This window comes from Photinus pyralis, unplaced genomic scaffold, assembly GCF_008802855.1.
Source record: "Photinus pyralis isolate 1611_PpyrPB1 unplaced genomic scaffold, Ppyr1.3 Ppyr1.4_LG6, whole genome shotgun sequence".
Lineage (NCBI taxonomy): Eukaryota > Metazoa > Arthropoda > Insecta > Coleoptera > Lampyridae > Photinus > Photinus pyralis.
The window spans coordinates 29,749,001-29,763,783 of record NW_022170663.1 but is presented as its reverse complement, the minus strand read 5'-3'; the positions used below and the strand labels follow the sequence as shown (position 1 = coordinate 29,763,783).

Here is a 14,783-nt window from a genome sequence, read left to right as displayed (position 1 = left end):
GCCCTATAGCGCCTTTATTTTGAATCCGACGCAAAAAGAAGCCTTTTTTGTGGACCTCATCAAGACACATCTTTTTTGTAATTAACATTTTTCACTCTGATTTACTGATAAACTTTTCAATTCAAACTTCTCAAAAACAAAGGAACTCACAAAAACAGTTTTTTAAGCAATTTTGGCCAGTGTATGCGAAAAAATTTAAAAATCTTTTTCAAGCCGTTATTACTCTTAAAATTTTGACACCTTCAACAACTTTGCAGATGGTTACGGATCAAAACCAAAATAGGATGTTTTCGATTCCCTATACCACCCTATATGTACCCCAAATATAAGTTATAATTAAATTAAATTGTATAATTTTTGTACCATTTTTGGTACATTTATTTAATTTTAGTATTTCAGCAAGATATTGTAGAAGTGAATTTTCGTGGCCCACTGAAAAGTTTCCGTGGCCCACCAAGATTCTGTCTTTCGTTTGTGGCCCCCAAGAAATACATCGTGGCCCCCTAGGGGGCCATATGGCCCCCGTTGAGAAACACTGGTGTAATCGATTGTTTTAAAGATATCTATCTATTGTTATTTAGAATTCTTGAAAGCTGATTTTAGCCTCCTGTTTCTGGTGGTCAGATCTTGATGATCATCCATTTTTTGGATTCTACGGGCTAAACGGTGTAAGGACTCCTAAGAAGCCTTAGGATCACACCCCAAAATTCTCAAGGATTATTGGTGGATTGATTTTCTAGTAAATGATCGTTTAGAAAAGCCTTCAATGGATAAACTTCACTTATGATGGCGTATGGGTGTTTGTACCATCCATTATCCCAGTTCATTTTCATTCCATCCCTATCGAATTTCTACTTAAGTTTGCTGGAGATTTTTAATGCAGGTAGGTATTTGAAGCCCCCACACTCCCCAATCGCTACCCCAATTTGAATTTTTCCCAGAAAAACTTTTTAAAAAATTTTAGGTTGGCAATAGAAATCATCTCAAGTCGCGAAAATAACACCGATCAACAGCTATGAAATTTGTGTTCTTCAACTTTAATGGGACATTTCGCCCTTAGTTTTCTACAAATCACTTAAAAATTCTCGTAGGTAAACATTTTAAGTCTTTCTTAACTGGCTCGCGTACATTTTCGGGACCGTTATCGAAGATTTATATTACATTTTCGGAAAATTATGCCACACTTCAATAGCGCCATTTGCATTAATTTTCCAACTTGTTAACTGTAAATTTCTTTAACCGTCTTATTTTGCAGGTTTTCCCGAGGAGATCTTCGAAGTTATATTCAAAGAAGTTGTAAAAATCGATTGGGCATGGTTTACTGTACGGAAATTCCTCCTTTTGGCCAATAAAGACATGGAAAAGTGCACTGTGTATTGCTTGTGGGAAAAGCAATTATGATTCCATTATTTTAATAACAGCGAATTTACCTGAATCCTAAGTGGGTTTTCTCACTAGCAACCAGAAGAAAGACAGGTTAGGTTGCTTCCCAAGTATTCGCCGAGGTTTTTTTCATTGAGAACAATGGAATAGTGCACAAGCAACATGAGTGAAACGGTGAATATTTCCAAACCAGTTCTCGATCAGAATAACATACCGATAGAAGAGTTACTGGGATCTGTCACGACTTACAACAATGTTGACGGTTCCGACTGCAAAAGCCAGCAACTACGGACGAGTGCTCGTGTGTTCAAGAAGATGAAATTGGACTCTGCGAACTCCGTACCGACGTCCTCAACAGCGGAACCGAAAAAAGGTAAAAAAACATACGCCGTTTCTCTTTTACAACGTTCGCCCTTCAGAAACTACAAAGGAGGAGGTAAAACCCGAGGCGAATAAACGTCAGTTGCGTCCCACATGGTCACAAGAGGATAAGAATTTGTTCTTCGAAGCATTGAACGAGTTCGGCAAGGATTTTGAATCGATCTATTTATCTATTGCGGCGAAATTGAAACGAAAAGGACTTCCGGATTCGGTATTGAAAACAAAAGACCAAGTTAGACACTTTTATTACCGCACATTTCACAAGATCTCCAAGCATTTAAAGTTTTCAGATGGTAAACACACTTTTGCTCGGGGTGTGTGCTCTATTTATACAAAGCGAATCGATTTTACTTGTGTTCTAAATTGGAAATGTAGCTGTCTTCCATTTAGGGATTACCAATGCACAACAAATTAACCAAAAACTTCAGTCGCTTGTTTAAAGATCAATAATGAAAACAGAATTGGCCCCAAGATACTTCCTTGGGGAACTCCACTAACATTTAGTTATTAGTTTGATTATTAAAATCTACTGTTGATTTATCAATATTGCTAGTTATTAAGTAAGTCTAAATAGGTTTCATAGGCTGTAATTGCAGAAACCTATCTCTACCAGTTCACAGTGGCCTGGTCGGAGCAAGCGATGTACGGCTTCTCTTGTTTCCTTTTCGATTAATGTACTGTCAGAATCTGGAAGCTTGAGCTGCCGACGGTTTTAGTGTTGGTTCCTCAATTGGTCCCATTTGATTTTTTTAGGATTTTAGGTCATAGTGTCAAAACTAGCCCCCTGGCGGAGAAGGATTCAACTGAATTAACTATATTTTGGTTGATTCTTGCTGCTCTTTTCAACGATACCAAATTTGTTACAATCGGTCAAGAAGTTAAAGCAAGTTATTCCAAAAACAATTGAACGCCTCACGCCATCTTTATTTTTGAAATAACTGAGTTTTGTTTTTACGACAATGATAGATAAACTGATTCTCTTTAAAAATGTGAAAAATTTTTTATAGTTTTTTTATGCGAAATTTTAAAAAAATGCACTTTTAAAATGATGGCGTCTGGTGGTGGTCATTTTTAGAACTTAGAAAATATTTTCCAGCGATTCTTCATAACCGATTTACCCAATAATTTTTTTTACCCCTAAGTCATACGACGAACGGTTCATGAGATATGGCTGAGGAACAGTCTTATTGGGTCACCCTGTACAGTCACAGAATTTCAGTATGAATGTTCGGTATGTTTCTCTGCTTTTATGCTATATAGCAGATTTGCCTGTGGTCTGAGAGGGCGCATTAGAGACCCCCCTCCCCACCCACTATTCTGCCTGCTGCTAGAAAGGAGGAGGGCAAAGATAATATTCAGGACTTCTTTCCTATTTCTGGTTACAAATGTTGGTTCTTTGCTTTGATTGGGTATCTTTAATTCCTCTGACAAAAGAAAATCCAAAAGGTACGGTTTGTGTCTGTGCTGCCCCAGTGGAAGTGATGGGAGTTGGCGTCACATCCTATAAGAAGATAGCCTCCTCCGTACTTCCGGCGGCGGAGGCACTGCTGCCACGTTCTCTTCTGGGAGGTATGCTGAAGCACGACGCTATTTTGGCAACACTGGTGCTTATTGGTGCTTTGACCACCACAGCTACCAGGTCTTTTGTTATGCACCCGCTGCCCTGAGGGAGGTATTGCCCCTTTCATAGATCAGAGGCTCTGTAGAATGTGGATAACCTTCAATAACAGGGTTCTTGGATAAGGGCCATGTCTAGATGTTCTTTAAACATTGTACAGGGTGGCCAAATAAGAATGCGAGATAGTGTATCTGGGAACCTGTCCATCGTAGAGGCTTGCGGTAAAAAAATTTATTACTAAAACGGCCACGAGAAAAACTTGGAAAATATTTTTACGTTTTTGCAATGGTCGCTAGGGGGCGTAACTGCAATCTGGAATCTAAAAAGTGATTTTTCTGTGAATTCCGCTATATTAACCTAACAAAAAAATGTCCTGTCTTTGAAGTTGACGATAATCTGAACAATTTTTGTTTGACAATTTTTCCTGTATCTGTAAAAATGAAGTGGCGGGGGGTATTCAAAGGTTTCCGTAAAGAACACCCTGTATCTTCGAATCGACTGAGCCGATTTTAACAAACTCGGGTTAATTGAAAAGAGTTATTCTTCGGCTACATATATTATAATATTTGAAGTTTTGTTAGTTTCAGATATCGCCGCTTGAGGGATTTTTTCGACATTCTGACAGAAATGGTTAATGTTCTCAAAAAAATTAAATGCGTTGGTTTGATTTTTTTTTTTCATGAAAAAGTAGCTAAATGATGCCTAAACAAGCTCGCGAATACCGCATCTCGAAAGCTTGTTCCTAACTTTAGACCAAAGAGGATTTTGTACCCTCAAAATTTTATTTTTTTAAGCTAATTTTTCCCGAATTATTTTTATTATATCATTTGTGGCCCTAAGGTGTATCGATTTAAAAAAGGAAGTTTTTAATGCCGCCGTAAATGCCCGAAATGCTGGCCATCACGATATAAAAATATATATATATCTCAAGATATCGAGACACCGTTTTGGCGAGTTTGTTTAGGCATCATTTAGGTACTTTTGCTTGAAAAAAAAATTGAACCAATGCGTTTAATTTTTTGTGAAAATTAACCATTTCTGTTGGAGTGTCGAAAAAAGCCCTCAAGTGGTGATATGTGAAACTAACAAAACTTCAAATAGTATAATATTTGTACCTGAAGAATAGCTCTTTTGAACTAACCCGAGTTTGTTTAAATCGGCTCAGCCGTTTCGAAGATACAGGGTGTTCTTTACGGAAACCTTTGAATACCCCCCACCACTTCATTTTTAGAGATACAGGAAAAATTGTCAAACAAAAATTGTTCAGATTATCGTCAACTTCAAAGACCGGACATTTTTTTGTTAGGTTAATATATCGGAATTCACAGAAACATCACTTTTTTAGATTCCAGATTGCAGTTACGCCCCCTAGCGGTAATTTCAGAAACTTAAAAATATTTTCCAGGCTTTACTGGTGGCCGTTTTAGTAATAAATTTTTTTACCGCAAGCTTCTGCGATGGATAGATTCTCAGATACAGTACCTCGCATTCTTAGTTGGCCACCCTGTACATAATGCGCTCGTGGTGCCGCTTTCGCCCTGTATAAATTTCATGTGCCATTATGGAACATTGAGCTATTTTTCCTCCCTCTTGTGTGAAGCAGGGCGTACTCGTCTGGTTGGGGTCACCTTGGTGGGTTGTGTTCCACCAGAGGCTTCTTTGGTTTGACGGCCCAGCCTCCTTAGTGGGTTTGGTCTGATTGGTATTTGGCTGCCCTTTCTCTGTCTGCGGGTAAACAGAACTTGCCCGAGCTTGAAAGCCAATCGCGAATTTTTTTCTTGATAACTTGCCAACCGTGAAGACTATTAGTGTGGTGGGGTTGCCGACCACGTGGCAGTGGCTGAGAGATTTTCATAAGTAAAAAAGTTGGCATTTTGCAGTCGGCGCATGCGTGGATTTGATTTTTACTATGTGCATCTTTGGTTAAAATTTCAAAGAAATATCTTGATAAATAAAGAAGTTGGCACTGACTGCGCATGCGCACATCTAATTTTTGCAATATCAGTTGTTTTAACTTTAATTTTAACAGAAGCATCTGTGATTAAAATTTCAAAAAGATATCTCGATAAATAACAGTTGATATTGCGCATCCTGCGCATTAATCTGATGTTTACAATATGCGATATGTTTGCTTGCACCAAAAGCAACATTGGTTAAAATTCCAAGAAATACCTCCATAAATAAGAAAGTTGACATTGCGCATGCGCAGTTTAATTGTCAAGATTTTCATTGGCTCAGGTTCTAGAGCTATACGCTACCGAATGCAACGAACGGACTGAATATCTTGAAAACTGTAGGAGTAGTTAAGGCCTCGGACAGACAGACGGACAGAGAAAGTGGCTGAGAAAGCGCACCCAACTTTGTTGGAAAATGCGCTAAAATTAATAATAAAAAGTGAACAAGAGGAAGAAGTTCAGATTGACAATAAAATATTGCCATCTGGTCTTCCACTTAACCTTGCTATTTTGAATTCCGATATTGATATTGATAAGAGCAACACGAACTGATTGGTAGAGTGCTACGTTTCTAATCTACATAATCTAAACATTAAATAAAACAATTACCTTTGTAGAAATAGGCGCACATTTGTTATTGCTACTTCCCGGTTGATCCATTCTCTATGCTTTATTCACAATTTTATAGACATAAAAAAATTGGCACAAGAACTTTACGCACTAATCAACTACGGAGAGCTGAGAAAGAAGCTCGGCTCGGTCAGCGAGAAGACCTGCATGAAGCTAAACGAGCTCATATATCGTGGCACGGTTTGCGTACGATTTAAAGGGAAAACCATACGCGTTAAAACGCCGATGTGTAGAGCGCTCCGTAAGCTGAATCAGTTGGACGGTAAGTTTTCCCAATGACTCGCGTGTGTCGCACTCACTCGTTTCGTTTTAGAGAAACACGACGATTTGAAATTGCCGACGCGCGTCAACGTCGAGCTGGTCGCCAAAGACATGAGCACGTGGTTACGGATTCAGGGCATATCGCAGAATCCGCGAATTAAAGCATCACTTCCTTTACAGAAAAGACTGAGTACGTTAATGAAGTTCTTGACGTGCAAGTGGCAGACTGCGGATTCAGTAGCTGTATCCTTTTTTTGATTTTTAGCTTCCTAAGCTCGAGGCAATCATTTCATCAAATGTTTTAGATCATTTTACAAACTTTGTAAGGAATAAGAATTTTTCTGTGTGTACAGTGTGGTCCAAGTTGGACACTTTCCTATGTAAACATACTTTATTTTATGAGATCGAAAGAAATGAGGTGACTGGCTTGATGATGTCAAATCGTTTGGCCGCTAGGAGGCGTTTCTAGAATTCAGCCGATTTCATTAATGCCTCATAAATTTCTTTTTATTAAAGACAATTGATTTTGGCAAAACCTTTCCTAGAGCATGTTTATGTAAAATCCATCACGATTAAGTGCAAATATAAACAATACTTGTTTATTATACAAAACGTACAATAATTTAGCTTGTTCCCTTTCTTTTTCTTTTTTTCTCTTTTCAATCGTTCATCTTTTTTTTTTGTTTTTGTTGTTCTTTCTGTCTGTACCTAACTGGATGCTTTCATAAAGTTATTAAGGTTAAAGTAGAATATCAGATTAGGTTTTACCTAAAAAATCTGAACTTTCACCTAATTGATATATGCAGTACTTATTGCAAATGTAGAACTGCTAATCAATAAAAACATTTATTATTATTATTATGATACACAGTTTTTATACAGGGTGTTTGGTTTTTCTTATACGACCCTAAAGTATATTTTTTCGTATGGACCACTCTATATAGTTTGGAGTTTTTGGAGTAAAATTTCCTAACTTTTGATGAATCATTTGTTATATTTAATACTATTTGCAATGTTGTATTTTATACATTAAAATATTTTTATTACAGACATCTAAGTTCAGGTATTCGGTAGTTTTGAGGGGCACGTCCCAACTTACGCCGAAAATAACGCGCATTCTTTGAAATACCTCATCTCTTAGCAGCGAGAAAACACGTGCGTTAATTAATTTTCGCCCAGGAAAACTACCTATCGCAAACGAACAGATGTATTTTACGCAATTTCACGTTTTACAATCAAATACGCAAAGTGATAAACGAAAACTACGCGATTCTAAGATTTCTAAAAGTAACAAACAGATACAAATTCAAATAAAACGAACCAATTCTGTGCTTATTTCAAATAATGCCGCAGATTTATACTTAATAAGTTGAAAATTCTTATATACAGGGTGTCCCGTCATTATCTTCGGTGTTTAATAATAATAATGTTTATTTCCACAAAAAAAAAACAGAAAAAGGAACAATGTATATATAAAAAAATACAAATAACACAAGAGGTTCCTCCACACTTCTGTAGTAGTTCTGTTGAGTTAACGTCACGTTCATGCTTTTATATTCCGATTTGTACGGAAAATCCGTGGTCGAGTGAAAGTTTTGCTTTTGTTTAGTTAACGTAAATTGAATTATGAGTATTATTACGGTTTTGGTATACCATTTACCCCAGTGTCAGACGTTAGACATTGCTATCCCGCAATGTTTTTGTGCCGCGCTATTCACTATCCCTCTTGTTTGTTTGTTTGTGTTGTTATCTGCTACAGATAAGGCAGAAAGCGCCCTTCTGAGCTCAAAAGGCCGTTACAACCAGAGTCAATTCAGGTTAAATTAAAAATTTTATTTACAAAATGAAAGCTCCTTAAACTTCCGTTTCTGTATACAAAAACAACGAACTTATTTGTAATAATTCAACGCAGCGTATATCCTTAACATTGCTTTAGTACGAAAATATGTTAAATTCAGCGAACGAATATACTCGCGATTGTGTGCCGGATAAAAAAATTATAGACGTTCACAAGACCGCATTAGATCCTCTTCTAAGACTAAGTCCGCAACCGAAAACTCCAATCGAATTGCCTAGCATTAATTTAAGCGAGTACCTTACCAGTCATAGCATTTGCCTGAACGCTTTCGAGGAGAGGATCGGCGTAAAAGTTCCGGGCGAACAGTTGTGGGTTGTTAAAGGTAGGAGGGGTAGATCTGGCGTGCGATACACAATTGCGAATAATTCGCAGGTGCGGCAAAGAAGGGCGGTTCCAAACGATCTCGAAATGAAAGTACGGGTGATAAGGCGATAGTTACAAGTAGTAAGGGCGGAGCCACGTCGTCTCAGACGGACAGTAACGAGAACTGTATCAAGTCGGAGGTCACGAGCAATTTCGACCAAGTTATAGATGAAGCTGTGAACACGATACTGTCGCTGCAAAATCAGGAGAATGTGATTCCCGAGCACAAGGAAGTCGTGAAGGTCGAGTGCGTCGAAGAAGTTAAGGACAAAGGCGCCGTTAAAGAAGAGTTTATTAGTAATGTACGAAAGGGATGGTCTTCGCAGAATTGTGGCACTTTATCTATAGGCGAGCTTTACCTTATGGTGGTAATTTTCTGTTTTGTTCTGTTTGTAATTAGTAAACTTGTAGTTCGGATCTAATTCGAAACTAATCCTAGAGTATAGTTGGGATAACGACGCAGAAGTCAAAACCTGTGATAACGAGGATGGGGTATCGGAAGATTCTCCAAATGTTCTTCATGGAACGCTTTCGAGGTTACTGTCCATAGCGAAAATGCAGTACCGGAAAAATATAATACACTGCCCTTGCGGGCACATTTGCAATGGAAGTAAACCGAACACTGCTAAATCGAAACCTCTCACTCCTAAGACAAACCGACTCGCTAATGTGGACAAAGGAGAATCTCAAGAGGTAAGTGGCAATTGTTTTTTTATTTATTGCCTAGGCATAGAAAGAGCCTAAACAATTGCATTATGCATTTATTTGTCTAAGTGTAAAATATAAAATACAAAAGTATATTATTAGGGGTCGTCCATTAATTAGCAACTTTTAACCCCCCCTTCCCCCTACTCAAAATCACGTATTTTTTTAGTATGGAGTACTATCTTAAAAATGTTCAAAATGCTATCTTTAAATAATAATAATAATAATAAATACTCTTTATTTCCATGGACTACTTTACATTACTAAAAAAAAAAGCATTTTAGCGAAAAAATATACAGGTGATTATATCGCTAAACCCCCTCTCCTCCTTGTGATGTTTCATGATTTTTTACCCCCCCCCTCCTCGAGTGTCACGTGATTAATGGACGAGTCGTATCAGTTACTACATAATTATGTGGGGCCAATTTTAGAAAAGATTTATAAAGATTACAAATTCAAAAAACTGCACTTTCTGAATGTAAATACAGGAGAATAATTTACAAATTACGGCTGTTATTATTTTTTAATGCATCGTGTTTCATTTGTTTAATTTTCCAATGCCTACCTAAAAGTGTAACAAACAATCTTTCGCGCCATCGACAAATACCGGAAATACGTCAAATAAGATGACAATTTAAGCATTTTTATTAATTAAGTAATTAATTAATATCATTTTCCCAATATTTGAGGTTAGGAACGAGATTTTGAAAAACGGTTTTCACTGGCTACTTTTTCATAAAGAAAAAGTCATAACATTCCATTTGATTTTTTTAGAATTTTGGATCATAGTGTCAAAACTAGCCCCCTGGCGGAAAAGGATTCAACTAAATTAACTATATTTTGGTTTATTCTTGTTTTCCAAGGAATGTTTTTTTTTAACGATACCAAATTTGTTACAATCGGTCAAACGATTAAAGCAGTGCAAAAACAATTGAACGCTCCACGCCATCTTTGTTTTTGAAATAACTGATTTTTAAAATTAGTGAAAAAAGAATGTTTAGTTTATTATGCGAAATTTAAAGAAAATGCAATTTTAAAATTTAAGATGGCAGTTACACCCTCTGGTGGTCAATTTTTAGAACTTGACAATATTTTCCAGCGATTCTTCATAACCGATTTACCCAATAATTTTTTTTACCCCTAAGAACGCTTCCCGAGATGTGGCCGAGGAACAGTCTTATTGGGTCACCCGGTACAACTACTCTCTATGTAATCTGGGATGGAATTTTCGGGGTTTATTTCTTCCCCCTATTATCTTTATCTTAATATTACCTTTTTTCTATTTTTTGCTTGCGGAGTTGTATCGCTTCACGATAAACTCCGAAGAACTCTTGGAAGGAGTGGAGAGTTTGGCTGTTACCTACCAAATGTAGGGCATCATGCGGTATGACTGAAACACTTTCGATGGAGAAGTCGGACGGATGAGGTGTACTTCGGGGTTTTTCTAATTTGGTTTCTTTGGTTATTTGGTTATAACTTTTTTATACATTTTTTTTGCAGTTGGTAGCCTATACCTTGAAGGTGTGCCAAACGGCCATCAAATTTCGCTGTCCAAAAGCCCCCCCCCCCCCCCAACAATTATACCTCAAGAACGGATTGTCTATTGGTGATGTCAAAACAAAAGCTATTTCGGTAAAAAAAATGCGCTTTATCTGCACAAGAGGTTTTTGCCGGATTGCAGTGAAACTTTTTTTTCTCGGAAGAGAGGGGAGGGGAGGGATTTGTAACGGTTGTGTAAAATCGGTGTATAGCGACCTTTGTTCGTTTTAGTTTAGTTACATTGCGGCGGCGCGATTACGGCCGTGTCTGAACGAAGCCTTAGCACTTCACTTTCATGATTTCCAGCATCAAAAAAGGTTGTTCTGGGTTAGTTAGCAAGTTCTGAGATTCAGCGTGGTGGAAAGTTCTTTCCTGGACCAGATGATTTAATGGGCACAAAGATTTATTGGGGGTGGAAGATTTTCTTGTAGTTCTATGTGCCTATTTACTTCATTTAGAAGGATTTGGATAATTAATTATTATTTTTATCTTTTTTTTTGGCATTTTTTCAAGAATTAAAAAAAATGTGCTATTGTTTGCGTTTGTTCGTCCGTCCGTCCGGACCCACTTCTGCCATTTTGAACTACTTGTAGGGAATGGTCCTAGAGCAGGGGTCGGCAACCTGCGGCTCTTTTGATATAAAGTTGCGGCTCTCCATATTTATCTAAAGAAATCAGTTCATTTGTTCGAAATTCGCCTTTTTAATTAATCTTATTTGTTTACGAAATCAAAAGTACACTTGCAGCAAATAATTATGTAATTTGTGACACTTGTTTACTTTCTGGTATTCTTTTGTTCTTTGATTATAGCAGCCTACTCCGATGTATAAACACGTAATTAATTAATGAGTAGGTACTTTTGTGAAAAATATTGAATAACATAAAAAGTGCGGGGTTTAGCACAGAGCACCCCTTATAAACATTGAAGAGAACACAAAAGACAATCAAATAGCGAAATAAAATAGTGGTAGTTCCCTTTGAAAAAGAATAGTTATAGCACTTGGAACAAATGGCATTGAAACAAGTAAAAATATGCAGGATGTTCTATTTAAAAAGATCAGTTATTTATTGACATCGTAAAAATGGGACACCCTGTACATTCAAAAATAATTTCTGTAGATCCGCAACCACCAATATTTGTTACCAGGTATCAGGTATGTAGGAAAAAGCGACGCACTGTTGCAGGACCCTGTATATAGCCAAATACTCCTATTATAATATTGAATCAAAAATTTTTTGTGGCTCTTTAAAAACTAGGAAATTTTGTAAATTGTAATTTTTGGCTCTTCTGTTTCAATAGGTTGCCGACCCCTGTCCTAAGAGTCCTGGAATTTTTTGCAATAGGTCGCCTATAACTTGAAGGTGTGCCAGACGGCCCTCACATTTCGCTGTGTTAGGGGGGGGGGGGCTGAATTCCCTGCGCGAATTTTTTTCGTGATCAGAGGGTGAGGGGGGGGGGTTCTATTAAAGGATTCACCGAAAGGAATCGGTTTATACTAACTACCGTCTTTCTTTCTGACTCCTTATCAAAAGAGGAGGTTTGGGGGGCGGGGGGTGGAACTGGTTTTATCCTTCACGGTACTCTAATGAAGGTATCAACGAAAGGAACTAATTTCTACCATCCATAGCCTTCCTCCTCGACCTCTTATCGTGATCGAATATATTTCCTTATATCTCTAGAACAGATTGTCGGAAGAGGGTACTCACAAAGGGCAAGTGAAACGTCAGGAAGAACTGGTGATTTCAGTGCAAATATCTGCAGAATGGAGTGTTTGAGGATTTTTAATGTATGCCAGGCGGCCTTTCCCATTACGTAATTATCTACCAAGAAAGTAAACATTGATAGCATGTTACTTCCTTATAACTCAACCATTTACTAAGCTATTTCGGTTTAAAAAAATGCGTTTTATCTGCACAAGAGTTGTGCACAATTTATACTTGTTTTTATTGTGTGCTATTTCTGCTTTATTTTTCTGTTATTATTGTTATTTTCTGTTGAACAATAAATACAATTATTATTATATTATTATTATTATAACTCTGTCATAACGCTTATTGGCATAAATGTTACCATACATTTCCATTGTATGAATAGTAACAAAGGTTCAATAAATTATTATTAATGAAAATAAAGCACTTTAAAGATGCTACAGAGTCTTTTATACGCTTTCCAGGAGTATTCAAAAGCTTTCTAGAGCTAGGCGACTCTGTAATGCGCTAACTAGTTTCTAGAAAACACTTTAGATGGAAGGGGGAACGTCTTCCAAAGAACGTAACTGTATCTTCTATTGTTGACTCATAAGAACTAGACTCGATTGTTAAATTTTTCTTATAGAAAGCGCCTACTGTTCAGAATAGTTCTGCCACGCCAGTAGTGGTACAATCATCGACGCTTTTTCGCCGACCGGTATCTCCAAACATCGACGTACTACGTGCACAACTAGCGGTAAGTATTGGCAAGTTGAAAATGGCGACAATTACGCCTCGTTCCACTAGTCAATCCAACGATTGCAGCCGCGCTACTGCAACAGACGCGGCCGACGGCCGAGATCGAAACAGGTGGTCGTTGAGAGACGACTACCCCTCTTGCCCAACAAAACGGGCACCGGGCGGCAGATAGTGCAAATGAACATCATCGCGCAGGACAACACTCCTCGTTCGATAGCGCCTAAGATCGTAAACATCGACCGAAGCGAGCATAACATCTCAAACGTCGTCAACATATCGTCCGAGTCGACCGACAACACCACGGTCGATCCCCCCGCGCTGGACGTCTCGGATAACGCCGTCACGCTTAGTCGCGTCGGTTCCCCCACGAGCATCTCGAACCTCCTGGACCTGGCGATGGCTCAACAGACCGGGGAGATCTTAAACCAATCAGTATTAGAGAACAAAGAGCTGCCGAGTTTTTCAGGTGCGCACCTCGTTAATTACGGCCGCGTCGAAATGACGAAATCTGTTCAAGGTTTGCTCTCGTCGAACGGCACGCCTCCGACGAGTCCGTCGCGAATTTTAAAGGAGAACGAACATCACTGGTTAAACTCGGAGGTCGCGGACTTTTCGCTGAGCAGCTTTCTGGGCCATCTGGAATCTCCGATGAAAACGACACAGTGCGGAGTGCAGACGGATGACAATCCGCTCTCGTCGCAAGATGTAGGGTGAGAGATGAGACTAAAACGATACACGCTTCTTAATTTTAGATGGACGCGCAACTGCAATGTTTACTTACTGAGAGTAGTGTGGACTACGTCGCAAAGTTTGCCGATTTGGCGGCGGAGGTCGTATCCGATGTCAAAAAATGAGTGTCTCAAATTGGTGCAGTTATTTAAAGTAAAAGTACAGTGATTTTCCATATGTAATAATAGTGTTTGTTTAATTCTGTTGAGATTTTCATTTGTATTTTTTTTATGAAGGAGTTTCATTTATTTATGACACAATTGTCATTTGATATAAAAATACATATTTATCTGAGTGCAATTTTGTCCATGATCGTCGAGGCGAAAGAAACGGGTTCCTATGGGACATAGGCTAGTCAAAATAGGTGGTTAAGGTAGAAAAAATTAGTAACAAAGTGATCTCTGCGGAAATGAGTACCCAATAGGGTCCTTATTAACTCCTCAAAAATCGCACTTTGTCGCATTGGTGGAACTTGGAAAAAAATGGCCGCCATCTCGATTTTTTCGAATTTATTAAATATTTCGTAAAGTATACATTATATCAAAAAAACTCAAGAGACTTTTTTTATGGAGAATCAAAAATTACCTGTAATAAAAAAAAGTTTCAGTCTATTGATCAAAAAACAAAAAAGTTATTGAAATTTGTATGATTTAGCAATATGGATTTTTTTAAAATTTGGTAAATATCTGAATTAGTTAAAACTGTTTTGTATGCCCAATTTTGAAAATAAGGATTTTAAAGTAAAATACGCAATAATTGGGTGATTATTCACATCTGTGTCGAGACTTAGATGTATTTCAAAAACGTAATGCGGATATAGCAGTTTTAATTAAATCAGGACTTAAAATTATTTTAAATCTGTACCGGTGTCCAAAGAAGATTCATGATTTAATGTAGCAGGTAAGTAGAGGGAG

At 37.8% G+C, this 14,783-nt stretch overlaps 1 protein-coding gene across 2 annotated transcripts; it reads left to right on the top strand.

Moving 5' to 3' along the window:
- Positions 1-953: 953 nt before the first annotated feature.
- Positions 954-14,169, top strand: LOC116174958 (protein cramped). 2 transcript variants are annotated; one of them, XM_031492995.1, is made up of 12 exons: positions 954-1,091; positions 1,256-1,756; positions 1,803-2,057; positions 6,026-6,229; positions 6,281-6,471; positions 8,165-8,408; positions 8,459-8,814; positions 8,861-9,142; positions 13,028-13,138; positions 13,189-13,606; positions 13,658-13,845; positions 13,893-14,169. In XM_031492995.1, the coding sequence occupies exons 2-12, from the start codon at positions 1,546-1,548 to the stop codon at positions 13,992-13,994; spliced, it is 2,562 nt and encodes an 853-aa protein (XP_031348855.1). In that variant the 5' UTR covers positions 954-1,091; positions 1,256-1,545; the 3' UTR covers positions 13,995-14,169. The 2 variants fall into 2 exon arrangements, with proteins under 2 accessions (XP_031348855.1, XP_031348856.1); XM_031492996.1 differs by having other exon boundaries at positions 956-1,087.
- Positions 14,170-14,783: the final 614 nt, after the last annotated feature.

Coding starts and splice junctions, on each gene's coding strand:
- LOC116174958 (XM_031492995.1), top strand. CDS start 1,546: ATGAGTGAAACGGTGAATATTTCCAAACCAGTTCTCGATCAGAATAAC. Junction 6,230..6,280: donor TAAGCTGAATCAGTTGGACG/GTAAGTTTTCCC, acceptor GTTTCGTTTTAG/AGAAACACGACGATTTGAAA. Junction 6,472..8,164: donor AGACTGCGGATTCAGTAGCT/GTATCCTTTTTT, acceptor ACATTGCTTTAG/TACGAAAATATGTTAAATTC.